The sequence below is a fragment of the Dreissena polymorpha genome, chromosome 11, assembly GCF_020536995.1.
Source record: "Dreissena polymorpha isolate Duluth1 chromosome 11, UMN_Dpol_1.0, whole genome shotgun sequence".
NCBI classification, from domain to species: Eukaryota; Metazoa; Mollusca; class Bivalvia; order Myida; family Dreissenidae; genus Dreissena; species Dreissena polymorpha.
In genome coordinates, this window is record NC_068365.1 from 55,472,266 (window position 1) to 55,490,554 (window position 18,289).

General features: G+C 35.2%; 1 protein-coding gene across 1 annotated transcript in view; it reads left to right on the plus strand.

The window, feature by feature from the left end:
- The first annotated feature begins 2,139 nt into the window (after positions 1 to 2,139).
- LOC127849857 (DNA helicase B-like) overlaps positions 2,140 to 18,289 on the plus strand; it is a 37,370-nt gene continuing 21,220 nt past the window's right edge. The window contains exons 1-9 of the mRNA XM_052382609.1: positions 2,140 to 2,253; positions 6,963 to 7,092; positions 9,042 to 9,333; positions 9,727 to 9,929; positions 12,246 to 12,412; positions 14,677 to 14,864; positions 16,269 to 16,466; positions 17,495 to 17,644; positions 17,988 to 18,111. Of these exons, the coding sequence (XP_052238569.1) occupies positions 2,200 to 2,253; positions 6,963 to 7,092; positions 9,042 to 9,333; positions 9,727 to 9,929; positions 12,246 to 12,412; positions 14,677 to 14,864; positions 16,269 to 16,466; positions 17,495 to 17,644; positions 17,988 to 18,111 (1,506 nt within the window). The 5' untranslated portion in view covers positions 2,140 to 2,199. The remainder of the gene's footprint in view (positions 2,254 to 6,962; positions 7,093 to 9,041; positions 9,334 to 9,726; positions 9,930 to 12,245; positions 12,413 to 14,676; positions 14,865 to 16,268; positions 16,467 to 17,494; positions 17,645 to 17,987; positions 18,112 to 18,289) is intronic.

Consider the following 18,289-nt stretch of genomic DNA (forward strand, 5'->3'; position numbering starts at 1 on the left):
CATTGTTTAATAACTATACATTTAAATATTGTGCAATTTTACTGCTATGCAATTAAGGTATTTAACGGGTACCGGCAAAAGTTAACTGCGCTATTATGTGTAAAGATTGTACATAACTGCAGGGTCCGAAACACGATCATGAACATAAGCAGTCACAAAAGGGGCCGTTAGATAAATTAAATATATGCATCTATCATAAAATGCTATATTTTTATCACTCCTTATTACTAATAGAGATTTCAATATACATGCAAAGACAGTTACATTTGGGTAATTAATATGCAGGGGTTTTCCGTTTGTATGGTAAATTGAATTTATATTCATTCAATGTAAACGAAACGTAAATTCATTCAATGTAAAAGAAAATTACCACAATATTTAAAAATAGTACTGTATTCCGCTTTTTAGGGCTTTTTTTATAATTGATTAAATGCACCTCTGACTCTATTGATCGCTGATGAAATAAAACACTATCCACACCACTTAAAATTATAATACAATTAAAATATGTTTTATTAGTGTTTAAATATAATTTATTCAAGTCTTATTATCAGAAAGAATACGGCTAATTTATTGTTTTGTTTTGTGGAATTGTCAGTATTCCGATCACGTTTACTCTATGCTAATAACTACTTCGTATTTTTATGAAGAGGAAATTTTATTTGTGAATATACATTTATTTGGTACTAAATATGCTATATTTGAACTTTTTTTTTAAAGAGTTTTAATGTTTATTTCGTATTTATTATCAATTTATTGACTAAACAAAAGCCCTTTATACATGTTTTACGTTACTGTAACCAGTGTTTTTGCCAACCAGTCAGTGCGCATGCGCGGAAAATCCCGAATGTAAACAATAACAATTAACTCGTCTATATGCCGAAATTGTATTGGAACAAATTGCGAACGTTGTAGTTTTTTTCAGTTCTTGAGCACTTTTTCATGTCAATGTTGCTCAAAAGAAGATCGACCGTTAAAACAGAAACTTGTTAAATGGTAAATAAAAGTTATAAACAAAGTAAAATTAATCTTTCGGTTTCTCTAAATTTGTTCAGTGAATCGAATTTTCGAAGTTTTTTTGAACTCATGTCTATTGCAATCGAGTACTCTCGCTTTTCGGATGTTACCTCTCGACTCAAGGTAAACAACGCGCAAAGTGTATGGAACTATCGGCTTTGTGTGGTTTAACGCCCTCTAAATAAACAATTTTGACATGGATTTAACAGGAATGAAATACATCTTTTTAGGTACATCGTCTATTGCGGCAATGTTTGAATTCATTCAGAAATTATTTTAGTTGTTTCTTTAACCGCTCGACTGAAGGTCATTGGAGGATATTGTTTTTGCACAAGTCCAATGCGGCAGCCATTTGTAAACATTTACCTATAGCTAAATGTATCGATGAATTTCATAAGTTGAATGTATCTCCTTCAGCCAATCAAATAGCGCAGTTTATCACTTACAGTCAATGAAGCGTACAGTATAGCTGGCGAAGGTTAGATTGTCTGTACACATGCCTGGGGCTAATCACACAAATTGACAGCTGTTAATGGCCTAATTAGGGGCATTTGACAGGAAATACACAAGTGGATTGGAACTGTAAGGGGCTCATTTTTTTAAAATCATATCTAGCCAGCCAGCTGGGGGGGGGGGGGCTTTAGCCCCCTAGCCCCCCACCTAAATACGCTTCTGTATATATATATATATATATATATATATATATATATATATATATATATATATATATATATATATATATATTATAATAAATTCATTTAATTCATTATTTTTAGCTATTGTACTTTTTTAAACCATTTAAACCGCAGGTTTGCAAAGGTTTATATTTAGATTTAACTATTTTTCATTTCTATTTCCATTTAATTTTCGATTTTGCGATCAAATAAATCTCTAGAAGGCATTTGGATGACAATACAATGTATGTTGAAATATATTAATTTACCAATAAATGCATTTTATTTATCATCAAATTAGGTACTTTTTTAACACAAAGTAAGTGCCGAAACATCAAACTTCCAGTGCCAAAATAACTACCGAGTGCCGAAGTGACTTAAGTTCGAAGTGACCAGGTGCCGAAATGATCAGGATTCGTTTGTTTTAGAGTTTCTTCCCCTAGTTTAATATCTGTCATGGAACTGTCGTGATTCGAATTGCGCCTGTAAAACGGCGAAAACAACTAGAATGGAAGAAATAGCACAATTAGTTACCGGAGTGTTTAAAGAAATCCAGGAAACGGTAGTAACAAAACTTTTAAACATTTCTTTTTTTTTCGGGGTCTGTTTAATTGATTGTGTTTCAAAAACGATTTCAAATTGAACATTCTTGTTTAATAGCTTAACATCATTGATATAGCCTAATCCATACATGCCAGAATTTTTTAGGTCCAAATCGGGACTTTAAATAAAAAATTGTCGGGAAATTTGACCATAAAGTGGGACAACTTAAACGATCAATCATTCCACCTTTTCATTAGTCAGTAGTCAGTATATTACTTATACTGCAACACGGTTGACTCGCGGTATTTGAGGAACATTCACTTGCCTCTAGAAACCATCTTCATATATCAGATAAATTATTTAAAGGATAATCATATTTAACTTAACTTTATTGGACAATTGCCTTTTTAGGACGAAAATCCTTCAAAATTAACTGCCGTAGAAACACATCCAACACCACTGTCAGCGATTGTTGTTTATTTTTTCGCCTCGTAGATTCGCGGTAAATAGGTTAAACAGCACCAATATTGAATTTAACATGAATAATCAAAGCTCTGACATAACATTCATAGTAACACTCAACAATGTATATAACAATTTAAATATATGGAATTTAAGACATGAAATAAAATAAAGTGCACAGTAATTTTCAAGCACTGTCACATTTTTTTCGTTACGACAATTAACTGAAGTATAAAAATTCAAATATTGTTAAAGTCTGAGTTTTACAACATTTAATTACCAAAAATCGGTTCCATCATGTAGCGAGAGATGTTTTCTGTCAGATTTTACAAGTAGGTCACGCAGGTATGTTTATAAACAAAGTCCAGAGGGCGCTAATGAAATACCGCGAGTCAACCCGACCCGCGAGTTAACCAGGTTTGAGTATACAAAAACTCTAAATTTCTGCCCAATATTGACGATAAATCTGTGTTCAGAATTTCGTGAACACAGACATTCTCCATTTTCGATTTGACATCCAATTGGTACAGGGATATCCCCTTTAAAGGGATCTTTTCACGCTTTGGTAAATTGACAAAATTGAAAAAAGTTGTTTCAGATTCGCAAATTTTCGTTATAGTTATGATATTTGTGAGGAAACAGTAATACTGAACATTTATCATGGTCTAATATAGCCATTATATGCATCTTTTGACGATTTTAAAACCTAAAAATTATAAAGCGTTGCAACGCGAAACGATTGAATAATTTGGAGAGTTCTGTTTTTGTCGTGAAATTTTGTGAAACTACGAAGATTGCTTATATAACGTATAAAATACATCATGTATATGTACACGGCGGAATAGCTCAGTAGGCTAAAGCGTTTTTACTTCAGGACTCTGGCAGGGCTGCAAGGGTCACTGGTTCGAAACCTGGTCCGGGCAATGTTCTTTTCCTTTTTTAAATTTTATTCTTGATTTTTTACTGGAGCTTTTACGATCCAATGTTTACATTTATCGATATAAAGCATTTAATGAATCAGTTAAAAAATGCCAAAATCTGTGAAAAGGCCCCTTTAACATATTTAAATCGTGTGACACGATGTGAGCGCATCGAGCACTGTTCTTATTCAACCAATCATAAATAAATTCTAAATTTAGATTGTTGTAATATGTACAAACTATTTTCTGAAAATCGGTCAAAACAAAAGTTAATTTGTGAGAAACATCAATGTGTATTGGTCAGCATTCAATTTGTTTGATGTACAAAATCGGTGTTTTGACAGGTTTTATAACCTTAGGTTGTATAATACACAGGATAATAGACTTGATTGGGCCATGAAATACAAACGCAGGTGGCGTTTATTTCTGTGCGATATATCTTTCGATAGCAATTTGTGACCCCTATTATAAAAACACCATGGCGTGAATGCTGATTAAATCAATAAGTTGCCGATAAATGCTGATAAGCTGTCTAAAACAACACTGGTGCACTCGAATAGTAGAAGTGGGTTGTTATTTGGTGGCAATAAAGGGATTAGCGATGATAAGTTTTAGCTAGAAAGAGCTTGAAAAGCGAATTTTATTGGGAACTTATAGACCTTATATTGTTTTTAACATTTGTCGGGACAAATCGTCTCATTTTGGGATGCCGGGACAAAGAGCCCAAAAGCAGGACTGTCCCGCCGAGATCGGGACGTCTGGCATGTATGCCTAATCTAATGAATTGTATGATTGTCAATGAAACTGAAAGTTGACTCGTATACAATTTGTTCTTTAAATGTGCAATCCTGTAAATAATCATAACCTGCAATGTGTTGGGCAGAAATTTTGATTGTTGTATCCCTTGTACCGGTATATAATTGTAATATGTGTAGTGTATTTTTTGTTAAATGACCCTGCAAACGGATATCATAATCCACTATAGGAATACATTAATGAACAAATTTATGTTAACAATGTTAAGCGCATGTGTGAAATGTTGTGACAAACTTTCCATGGGGGTAGACAGAATACATTTAAACATTTAATTTCAAAATCAGTATTTTTTCGGCGTAGCTGTTTAACGTCACTTTTGACCTTACCTGACCTTTGTAAGCAGTGATAATTTTAGAAATCAAAAGTATGAGTCCCTGGGACTCATAGGTTTCAAATCTATGGGTCCCAGAGAAAAAGTATGGGTCCCATCTATGAGCAGAAGAAAAACATAGTGGATCAGGGTATTTCAACATTTTAATGACGACACATGGCTATCTAGTCGCAATTAAACAGGAAACTTTAAAAGGCAACTCAACCGTTTTATGACTAGATTATTAGTCATTAGATGTACATCGCATTCATGCGTGTGTAGCGCGACAAACAATAACCCCACTTGATCATTATAATAGATGAGCAGTTTTACTGACATATCTCAATGACTGTAGCCATTAAGATGCAGCGTAATTAACATATAGAGGATATTTGTTCATGTCAGTGTAAGATTGTTTGTTATTTCACAAGTGATCATAGAAAATATTAGTTTTCTATGATCACGAGTGAAATAACAAACGATCTTACACTGACATGAACAAATGTTCTGTTTCTTTTATGCCCCTTTTTCAAGAAAATAATTAACAGCTGTTTCCCTTTAGCTGAAAAGTTACCCTTTCTCGGAGTTTTTACTGTGGAATGCTTTAATACATTTCAAAACACAAAATGACGTCATTAGTGAAACGAAATGACGTCATTATACCAGCGAAATTCTCCAGTTAAACTCTTTTGCAATGTAAATAAACGGTGATAAAGCATAAAATCAAAAGAAAATTTGTTGGATTTGGTTGAATGTCGATTTTAATTCACTCGTGATCATAGAAAATATATATAAAATTATTTATGATAATTTAAAAATAGAAAAAGGAGTTCCAAAAATTTGTTCTTTTCACCGGTGAAAATAACAACTGCAGAAATGTCATATTTTATCATTAGGTATAAAAGAAAACAAGTTTCCACTTAAAAACAAAGCACTACAAGTTTTTATTCATCATTCAAATTAAAAGCCCAGGCTTTCCCCGAAGAAGAATTACATGATTTCTTATTTTCGCATGGTTTACATGAAATGCACGAGGACTGTTAATTTGTTGCTAGAAAATTACAAAATTGTCAAAAAAATCTTGTGCTATGCAACCCATGCTCCGTATCATAATGACACTTCCTTTTGTTGAATACAAAATTAAGCTTTCCAATGACCCGTATTATTGATTGCGCAAAAGTAAAATGGCTGCCATTTTTGGTCAATTTGCAAGTTTTGGGGTCTAAAATTCTTTTTCTCTGTTCGCAAAATATTTTTCAGTATCATAATTTATACACTTTTAGGATTGTGCGTCCGCAGGACGCATATATAGCAAATGTTTGCGTCCCCCGCGATTTCTATGCGTACAGGACGCAGACCTAAAATTATCCCTGTGTAAGTGTCCAATAAAATTGAAATAAAATTTTCCGCGGCTAGACACGAATGAATACACTTCATCTATTCCATTGGCTGATTTTAGCATACCACCAGAACATTGGAAACATGACCGCGTCTTTGTAACACTGTTTTACTGCGTGTTCTGCATGAAACAATTTTATCTCATATGAAAAGGCTTGATAGATAGAACAGTTTTACACTCAACTCTCAACATAAATACAGTTTGTGCGTGCACCTTTTATTTTCAGAGGATTGCCAGCGCAAGAGCGTTTGTACTATATTCTCAGGCTATGTTCTCATATTTAGTAATTTGCTTCCATATTCCTGTCTGTGTACTAGTATATTTAAGTTCATAAAAGTATCGTTTTTCCCTATCCTGATTTCGTTTTGGCCAAACCATTTTAAATAGTTTTCGAAATTGAACATAAAGCATGTTAATGTATAAAGTTTTAAACAAGCCGTCGTTCCAGCAGTGGAAGCGTGGTCTCATTTTAATGCATTGCATTCCAACCCGCAAAGTATCAAGGTCAGTTCACGGCCAGTAAAATCGTTATATAATGTAGACCCTATCGCGTGAACTAGGTGAACTGAAATTTTCTTTAGACCAGAAATATGTTAAATGAAGATATTCAGCGATATATATAATTATGGTATGTCAATAATAGATTCTTAATGTGTTTTCAACAATACCATGATAAATATTATTTTTGATTAATTTAACAAGAATTATTCCACCATATTGACTAATGTATTAAGCATGAGCCGTTGATTCTCGATATGGCTAAACAGGCTAATATGGGATGACACTGTTTGCACATACATTAAGCACAGTTTTGATTTCAGGTGTTTCCCGACGGGGAGGACTCGGAAGAGGAGGGTGATACAGACATACAGTGGGTGGGGTACAGCGATGTGAAAGATCTGGCCGGCAGTCTGCAGTTGGTGCCACCATGCAAACCCAAGAGAGTCAAGGGTAAAACTAGAACAACACAAAACAATAATACTGTTAAGTTTGTAAAACAGGGCTGATAAAACCCAAACCTTATCATGACTGTCCTGTGCCATTGATGCACTTATTGATTAATTGATTCTTTATTATTTTAATCATTCATTTACTCATTTATATATTATATTAAAGAGTAACATGCATCAAATAGGTGATCCAATATGGTAGGTTCTTGTTGACTCGTGGGTTCTTAATGAGTCGTGGTTATTGAGATCGTGTGAAATCATGTGAAATCATGTGATGGAACGTTCCCACATGATGCGGTCGCTACAGAAAAAAGGTTTGACACAGTCACCATCGTTTTGCTGATCAAAACTGCAACAAAAAACAGGATAATATTGTAATTAATCAGAACTCAATAAGTTCTTATCAAAGATTTCCTCTTTTATGTATTGATCATATAGTGTTCTTAAGTAACACAAAATCGTTAATTTATTAGTATTTTACATACCACATCGTCTCTTGAAGTTTTTTTGACAACAAATTAACCTCCCGTGCAGTTTTTAAGGCTATTTATAGTATGCAAATCTTGAAATTGGAATCGCCAATCAGAATCCAGCCAGGGCTCAACAAGAACCAATTTTCAAGATGGTGGTTAGATACTATCAACATAATCAATTATTTATTACTGTTACAGATGAAATACATTTGGAAAAAAAGCAACATATATAAAGACCAAAGGTTAATACTGTAATTATTCTAAGTTTTTGGACACTCTAATTTATTTATTTATTTTTTTGGCCAAAATGATTATTTTTCATGACTCTTAATTTTCGGACATTCGCGTTTTCGTGTATTATGAATGACTTCATTTTAGGACAGTATAATTTACAGCGCTATTTTAGCCAATTTTGGCACTGTAATCTTGTAATACATCGATCATGGATTTTTACAAACAGTTTAAGGTCATAAATATTGGGAGACGCATGCCTACGGCAATGGACCATAACATTTGCGTAATTGGGTAAATAACCATGTATACCGGTAGAAAACAATCGCTTCACCCAAAATTAAGGAAGCAGTATGTTTAATGTTTTTGATTTTTGTTATGTATCATTCCAGGCAAGAGTTAGCAAAGCTGTGAAATTGTATAATTTCAAAGTAGAAACATTATTGTGCATTGAGTTATTGATTTTATTTCAATATAATAATAATTTTCGGACATTTAATTTTTGAATATTTTATATCGTATCTAAATTTTCTGACACAAACATTTTTATTTATTTTAAAAATATTTGTGATGTAACAACTTAATGAAAATTCCCCAAGACTCAACCAGCATATACCAGTACCATACTGACCATATTCAGTATACAGTAAACATACAGGGAGCTTGTAAGATCACTTGAGCATGATGCCAACCAACCACATTACTCACCTCATATGGAAATTTGTCTTTTTTTAATTTTCTCCTCATATATTCATATTTATTTTATGCTTTCCATTAGTTTATAGAGAAATATCAGTGAAATAAAACTGGTATTTAACTGTTTTAAACAATGAAAAATAACAGTGAAAAATATCGATATTTTTCACTGTTTTACTGTGAAATGACGTCATTTTTTCGACGAAATGACGTTATAAATCCAGCGAAATTTTCTAGTTAAACTCTTTTACAATGTAAATAAACGGTGAAAAAAGGCATAAAATAAAAAGAACATTTGTTGGATTTGATGGAATATCGATTTTAATTCACTCGAGATCATTAAAAAATACATATTTTCACTCGTGGCTGCACCACTCGTGAAAATATTATTTTATATGATTACTCGTGATATAAAATCGATATTCCATCGAATCCAACAAATATCCTCTATGTATCCTTTTCAAAAAGTTTCGAAACTGTAGATCTCATAGCTCACTGTGTAGTTTTGAGCGTGAATAAATATTATGTTAGAAATTTTGATATTTTTCAGGAGAGATGATTGATTTACAAACACAAAATCGGACGCTAGTAGCCGGAACCTTTCACCTGAAAGACCCCTGGTGGCAGACGGTGATCCTGCGTACAAAGAAGAACAAGGACAAATCCCTTGAGGCGAAGGACTGGAACGCTCTGTGTTACAAGTTGAGAGACGACCCACACAGACTGGCCGAGCGCCATGCTGACATGCTGCTGACAAAAATAGCCAGCTCGTATGAAGGCAAGCATGCCACTGAGGCGTCTTGGTTGACGCCACTCAAAAATGAATTCTACGAGTATTTAAGGTAGGGTAAACATTGGTATAGGTTTCTGAATACTGGATTCTTGTTAAGTTTATGATACACCTTTTAATGTTGATTGTTCTTTACAACAATGGATTGTGTTCAACAGTATTTTTCTTCATGCTATTTTCAGAATTTTATTTTCAACAGATGTAATTCTTTAATTATGATGAAACTATACTGGTATCAATATTCCAAAATATTAATTATTTTAAAGACAGCTACTCTTATGTTAGTGTTGACTAGTCATTCTGAAAAGATGACTTCTAAAAAGTGAAGGGATTGGTGAAAATCATGATGATATTTCAGTTTTCTGAAAGCAATACTTGGCAGTCTTGGCTTGAAATGATTTGTTTATCTTCAAATTTAAAATATATTTTCTTCTACCATCATTAGTGTCAGAGGACTGCAGGACCAGCTGAGTCTGGACAACCTAGAGACACACGTGACTGAGTTTGCTGAACATCTGAACACCCAGGGGGGTGGGGGAGGGGGCCAGAAGGGTGGGGGAGGGGGCGAGGGGGAGCCAAAGGGTGGAAACAGCACACCACAGGATGGCCACCAGGGTGACCTCTTCAAAGATGCTATCCTGTTGTCTGGTAAAACGCATTAAATTAATTTCTCTTCACTGTAAAATGTGAATGTCTAAAATTTATTGTAAATGAAGAACAGTATTGATTGCTTAGTTAAATATTTGTGTTGCATTGGTCATGCTTTCAAGCTCCGGTAAATGTATACTTTTTGCAACTTTCAAGAGATTGATCTATTTGTCATCTATAAAAATCATTACAGTAATTACTCTAAGTTTTCTGAATCTTAATTTAAAAAAAAAATTGTGTCCGAAAATTTAGATAAAAAAAATATTTAAAAATTACAGGTGTCCGAAAATTTATAGACAAAAATTAAGGTGTCAGAAAATTATAATGAAATTGAAATAAATGCAATGTACAATAATTATCTTGTGATTAACTCTTCTCTTTCTGCTTAAAAAAATAAATAAAACGTCACAGCTTTGCTAACTCTTGCCTGAAATGATATAGAACAAAAACGTGAAACCAGACAACATTCTGCTTCCTTAATAGGACGACACTGTTTCAAATGCTGTTGGGTGAATCAATTACTTTGTACCGGTATACATGGTTATTTACCACATTAGGCGAATGTAATGGTCCATTGCCCTCTGGAATGCATTTGCCAGGTTTTATTTCCTTAATCCAGTTGTAAAAATCCATGATGGAAGTGTCACAAGATAAGCGAAAACAGGGCCAAAGTCTGTAGAATAGCGCTGTAAAATATACTGTCCGAAAATTAAGAGACATTAATTGTGGATGAAAACCCGTATATCCGAAAATTAAGAGTCAAGAAAAATAATTATATTGCTGGAAAGAGTGTCAGAAAACTTAGAGTAATTACGGTAGATAAAAATGAGGAGAAATGCCATATACAAAACCATAACCCTACATTTTCTTAAATAAGAGTTATTGCCCTTTGTTGTAGTTTATATGATGTAACTTTTCAGGGCTAAATCTCAGATACAATACAAGAGTTCACCATGAAACTTCATGGGTGTGTAGAAGTCAATGGGAAGAAGTGCACTGCACAAGAACCATAACCATACATTTTCTCAAATAAGTTATTGATCTACAGTTTATGTTGTTTTCATATGGTTTAACTTTTCAGGGCTATATCTCAGATACAATACAATATTTCAACATGAAACTTAATGATTGTATATATATCAATAAGGAGAATTGTGTTGCACAAGAACCATAACCCTGCACTTTCTTAAATAAGAGTTATTGCCCTTTGTTGTTTGTGTATGATGTAACTTTACAGGTCTATATCTCAGCTAGGCTACAAGATTTCAACATGAAACTTTATGGGTGTATAAATATCAATGAGGAGAATTTCAATGCATACAAATATTTTCCCTATACTTAATTTGTGTGTGTGGATTATGACATATATCAAGGGATTTGCACCCATCCATAAACAACATTTATTTGGTGGAGAATATCAATTCAATGAATTTTCTTGTTAGATTAATGTCTATTGGAAAAGAGGGATAATTTCATTGTTCTAATAAATGTCAGTATGTATTGGGAAACGCTGTCATTATGCCCCTTTAACATGGGCCTATTTTTTTTATCCCTCGCCATAGGCGGAGGGATATTGTTTTGGCGTTGTCCGTCTTTCCGTCCGTCCGGCACTTTTGTGTCCGGAGCCATACCTTTCGCGGATTTCATTGAAACTTGGTATGAGTATATATATGGATAAGAGGATGATGCACACCAAATGGCATTATACACCATCTGTTAATAACGGAGTTATGGCCCTTTGTATATTGAAAAAATGCTTTTTTGGGTCCGGAGCCATATCTTGGAAGTGCTTTGGTGGATTTAATTGAAACTTGGTATGAGTATATAATATGAATAAGAGGATGATGCACGCCAAATGGCATTGTACACTATTAAATAATAACGAAGTTATGGCCCTTTGTATCTTGAAAAATGCTTTTTTTGGTGTCCGCAGCCATATCTTGGAAGTGCTTTGACGGATTTCATTGAAACTTGGTATGAGTATATAAATAGATAAGAGGTTGATGTTGGCGTTGTCCATCAGTTAAGAAATATTTGTGTCCAGAAGTATTTTGGCGGGGGATATCAATTCAACGAATTTGCTTGTTTTTACATGAATTAACCTTTTTCCCACTCAGAGGCAAAGTAACTCACATGCTGTTTAGGTTTCATGCTGTTTGCTGCATATTAGTAACTTACCGTACAAAATGAAGCCTTTAAAACTTGAATTTAGTAAGAAAGGTCTTAATTTAATTGAATTTTTTAAGCGACTACTTATGTGTCAAAGTGCGTATTGGAGTAATAAAGGGTAATTTTTTTTTCCTGATGCGTGTACAGAGGAGTACAACCAGATCAGTGTGGCGAGGGCGTTCCCCCAGTTGATGCGGTACCTGCCCCAGGTCCTGCCCGGCTACTTCCTCAAGATCCTTACCGTCAGCAGACAACACCTCGAGCAGCTCCATACTCTCATTGATGAGCAGCCGGGATTCCTTGCATTCAAAGATGTACGCTCGCGCTTGAGCTGTGTTGTGGGAAAACTTGGCTTGATGCATGTGCGTAAAGTGTCGTCCCAGATAAGCCTGTGCAGTACACACAGGCTAATGAGGGACAATACTTTCCTCTTTAATGGTGTTTTTTTTCTCTTCTTAGCAAAAATCCAGTGTTAGGCGGATAGTGTTGTCTCTAATTAGACTGTGCAGACTGCACACAATAATAAGGAACAACACTTTAACCCTTTGAATGCTGGGAAATTTGTCTCCTGCTAAAATGTCGTCTGCTGAATTTCTAAAATTAGCATTTTCTTCGATTTTTTTCAAAGAATACTATCAGAATAGCTAACAGTTTGGATCCTGATGAGACGCCACTTTCTGTGGTGTCTCATCTGGATCCAAACTGTTTGCAAAGGCCTTTAAAATTCGGTTCCCGCACTGAAAGGGTTAAACACATGCATAAAGTCAAGTTTTCCTAGAACAAGGCTAAATTGATTCAGAACCCTGTCTAATAAAATGTCTTGAAACCGGGCCAGTCTTATTCAAAGACCTTTGACAAATTTTATGATAGATTTTTGAGTTCACAACCAATAAACATTTTAGAGCAATATTTTATAAATAAAAGTCATGTTTAAGTTTCAAAAAAATAAGAAGAATAACTGAAACGAACATTGAGTTTGACGTTTAGCGATGATACTTCGTTGAACCCTTTCCCACTTAGAAGCAAAGTGAAAATGGCTTAGTGCAAACAGCATAAAACCAGAACAGCCTGCAAGTAACTCGCAGTCTGTTAAGGTTTTATGATGTTTGCTGCTTATCAGTATCTAAGGGTTGGAATAACCCCTTTAAAACTTAAATCTAGAAAGAAAGGCCTTTAATTAAATTTTACTTTCTAAAGGACTACAAATGCGTCAAAAAAGGTATCTAAGTGGTGAAGGGTTAAAATGGTTTTATAATTTGTAATCATAATACCATGCCGAATGATCGCAGGCTTAATATACTTTATCTTGGGTAAGATAGTGACAATGTTGTTTTTTACTTTAAGATGAGATCTCGAGTGAAAATCTGGGAATAAATATATGTTTTGGCTGCATAAAATTAGGAGAATTGACATGCTAAACAACCATAAACCTACACTTTCTTAAATAACAGTTATTGACGATTTTTGTTTTTGTATGATGTAACTTTTCAGGTTTTTATCTCATATGCGATACAAGTTTTCAAAATAAATATTCATGGGTATGTAGAGATCAATGAGAAGATGTGCCATGGACATGAACCGTAACCCTACACTGTTGTAATGATGAGTTATTGCCCTTTGTTGTTTTCGTATGATGTAACTTTTCAGGGCTATATCTCAGAGACGAATCAAGATTTCAACATGAAACTTCATCTGTGTACATACATCAAAAGTAAAAATGCCATGCGTTAAAGCAATAACCCTGCACTTAATTTTTGTTTTTGGGATTATACCATAAATCAAGGGATTTGCACCCATTCATGAACACAATTCATTTGGCAGGAGAAATCAATTCAACGAATTTGCTTGTTTTGTAAATGTTTATGATGTTCCATATGTCTCAAACTTTGTGTATGCTTTTTTGCAACCAAATAGTCACGATATAAACAATCATTCTGCCCTTTTTGTTGTCTTACACATTGATGCTGTTACTATGACTCTCTTTGTTTGTCAGACAAAAATGACAGACATTGAAGTGGTCTACGATTGGCTGATTAGTTAGTTTGATTGACACCTGGCAATAGGTCAACTAGATACACAGTGATTGAAATTAGAACAATCCTACAAGCCCCACTGGTACATTTTGAAGCAGACTTGAACAGTTTTCTCTTTCATAGAGGCGGCTCATAACAGTTTCTTTGTCTACATTAAAAATATCAGAATTCAGGCTTGCTGGAGTAAACTTCTAAACTTGATCTGCCTTCTGGGAAATAAAATTTTGTCCCATATTAGCCTGTGCAGTCTGCACTTTCGGCTTTTATGGTATTTTATATTTTAAGGTAGTATCTTAGCGAAAATCTAAGGCAGGAAGTGTTGTCCCTAATTAGGCAGAAAAGATTGTCCCTTATTAGTTTGTGCAATGCGCACAGGCTAATATTGGACAACCCTACAGAAATGCATTAAGCAAAGTTTTCCCAAATCGTGGCTACTACCATGACCAGGTGTACGTTTTAGCTGCTGAAGAAGCACTGTGGACTCCACGGGCTAATATGGAACGACACTTTGCGCTCATGTCTTTAGCACAGTTTACATGTTTCAGCTGCTGAAGAAGCACTGTGGACTGCTGGGTATGGAGACGTCGAGTGAGGCGCTGACCCGGTGTGGTCTCCTGGGGCGAGTCTCTGAGGACGTATGCGGGGCAGTGTACATGTATGAGTACCTCAAGAGGGAAACCAAGGAGAACGGACACACCGGCGTCCTGTACGATAGGGTCATGGATACCCTCAGGTGGGTAGTGTTATTCAAGTGCTATTGAAGTAATATCATGTGGTAGAAACTTCGGTGCATTCACTCAGACTAGAGACCAATGGACATACTGAGGTATTGAATGACAAAGGTATGGCTTCATTACTGAACCCTTTCCCCCAGAAGAAGTAAAGTGAAAATGGCTTTTGCAACCAGCATAAAACCAGAAGAGCCTGCAAGAAACTCGCAGTCTGTTCAGGTTTTATGCTGTTTGCTGCACATCAGTATCTAAGAGTTGGAAATAAAGCCTTTAAAACTTGAATTTAGTAAGAAAGGTATTGAATTGAATGTAACTTCTAAAGGACTACAAATGCATCAAAATATGTATCTAAGTGGTTATGGGTTAAGCAATAAGACTGATTGAAGTTTTCAGAACGCTTTACTTGGGTTATATTTTATTAATTATTTACCTTTTTTCATTATTTTCATATTATATATAATATATTGAATTAAATAAAAGCAAATTATCATACAAAGGTAGTTGTGCTATAAGCATGATGTTAAAACATAAAATGCTAATTGGGGATACAGTTTCTTATAATTGATTGTTCAATATAGCTTTTATTTGTGTTATAAAAGTGAAAATATTGAATATAAATACATAGAAGTAAGATATAATCACTCTGGCAACAAACATTTATATTATTTTATGCTTTCCTCTGGTGTATATGTGGTTTATATGTGGTTTATAGGATAATTATCAGTGGTTTACAACTGAATATGTAATATTTCAAACAGTAAAACGAAACAATCAACAATTCCAAAAAATACATCAAAAATTATGCAAATTTCACTGTTCCTGTTTCCTGGAAACCAAATTTATACAATAAATGCAACTGATTGTTAAATTGATGCAAAATCTTTGTAATTATTGTGACATCATACAATAAATTATAAAACATTGTTGGTTTCAGTAGATGATTAATTAATTTTACCCATAAATGATTATAAAAATTAATCTTTTCACTTGTGGCTCTTGACACTTTTGAACATTTTATTTTCACTGATGTGTTGTGAATTAAATTGATAATCTACCGAAAACAAAAACATCCACTATATCATCTTTATCTGCTTTTGTTGTTTTCTGTTGTTTGAATTATCATCAATATGAGTTTTGCTCTGAGAAAACTGGGTTGGATGCATGTGCGGAAAGTTTGATCCTAGATTTGCCTGTGCAGTCAGCACATGCTAACCAGGGAAGACAGTCTGCTTTATGGTATTTTTGTGTGATAATAAATCTCTTCCTAACTATAATCCAGCTAAGGCGGAAAGTATTGTCCCTGATTTGCATGTGCAGACTGCACAGGCTAATCTGGGACGACACTTTATGCACATGCATTTAACCCAAGTTGCACAGAGCGAGGCGTGTATGTTTTTGATCCCCAGTCCTACAGTGAGCACCCTAGAGCAGTCCCTAGACTTCCTGAATGGGCACAAGATCACCAAGACGATCGTGGAGGGCGGTCACAGGCTCGTGTACCTAACCTCCCTCTGGCAGGCTGAGAACAAGATAGCCAAGGGTGTGGCTAAACTCATCAAGAACCACGGGGAGCAACCCTGGGACCTGGAGGTAGACCTTGATAGGTGAGATGCTATTGGCTGTTTATGTGCTAATTCTGGGCTTTTCTCTTTAAAGAATGGCCGTTTTTGCGACTCAAATTTTCACAATTTAAAGAAGTTTGCGACTCAAATTGGAACAATAAAAAAAAATGTGATTCATTTTTTTCAAAATTTTGATCAGGTCAGGACTGTTTTTTAGCTCGGCTGTTTTTGGAGAAAACCCGAGGTATTGTCATAGCCAGCTCGTCGTGTCGTCTGCCGTCGGCGTTGTGCTAAAACCTTGACATTTTGCTCTAAAATCGAAGTTCTTCCACCTACAACTTTGAAACTTCATGTGTAGATGCATCTTGATGAGTTCTACACACCACACCCATTTTTGGGTCACTAGGTCAAAGGTCAAGGTCACTGTGACCTCTAAAAAAAATGAAAAAATTCTGACAAGCTTTCATTTATTCAAAACTGCAACTGCAGCCGAGTGTTGGCACCCGTTATGCGGTGCTCTTGTTTATACATTTTGATGGGGCCAAGGCCGCTTCACAAAGACGGCGGAAAAGCCCTGACATTTGCAAAATTGTTTCAAGTGCCACCTTTAGTACCCCATGGACATGGTTGCATCTTATACCTGACAAAAGGCCACATCACTTTGCCCCTCACCCTCACCTCTCTCTTATTTGTTTAGCACATATCTTCACTTAAATGTCTGTAAAACATGATCCACAAGTTGCCACTTTTTCAAAATAATCCATATTTTAGTTCCTTCTGTATATAAAACCAAGAACCAAATATCATGTTAGAAACCTTTCTTCTGCCATGGTAATGCTTGTGTAGGCATGTTATTCTCTATGTATTTTCTTTCATTAAAAAAACAACATTATAATTATCATTGTATTTCAAATCAGAACGCATACTTTTTCTGTGCACACAACACACATTAATCCTTATGTCTCTCTCTCTCTGAGGCAACAAGGGCTTTCAGAGTATTTTAAATGTGTTTCAATTACGCATTTTTTCTATAGACTATGCACATTAATCCCCATGTCTCTCTGTTGCAGTGAGGGGTTTGATGGTATCCGTGGCGACCCAGACCAGCTGCAGGCTGCCAGACTCATTTCCACGCAGCCTGTCGTGGCCATATCAGGCAAGGGAGGATGTGGCAAGACCTACGTAGTCACCAAGGTCATCACTACCGCCAAGGCTCAGAGGTATTTAACGCTATATCACTCAAATACACTCTTTGACGCATGTGTTGTCCCTTAAAAAATCAATGTTAATGAAATACCTTTGTGACAATATTCAAATTTTAAAACCTTGATTAAGGACCCTAGTGTGATGTGCAGAAAACAGCATAAAACCTGAACAGACAGTACTGAGCAGAGTTCCGCTTTTATATAATTTTTGGTTTAAAGGAAGTCTCTTCTAAACGAAAATCTGGTCCAGGCAGGGAGTTTTTTGCTTCATCAGTCTGCACAGGTTTATCTGGAACAACACTTTAAGCACATGCATTAAGGCCAGTTTTCCTAGAACAATGCTCATGTTGTTGTGAAGGGAGGAGCGGTGGACGCAGGAGAAGGGAGATCACATGGCAGACTGGCTACGGGACAAGCAGGACAGAAGGGATCACCTGGAATCCATGCTAGAACAGACGGGCAGCGAGCAGGAACGGACACAGGTACACAGGGCATGGCTAGGTGTATTGTTTAATGGCTTTCATCCAATGTTTAGGGGAAACATCTTTTTAATTTAACACAATAAGAAGTTTATCTGAATCCTTTTGAAGAAAGTAAGAGTAAAGATTTACAAATGCACACCAGCACCTCAACGAACACAGTGCACATCCATGCATCACA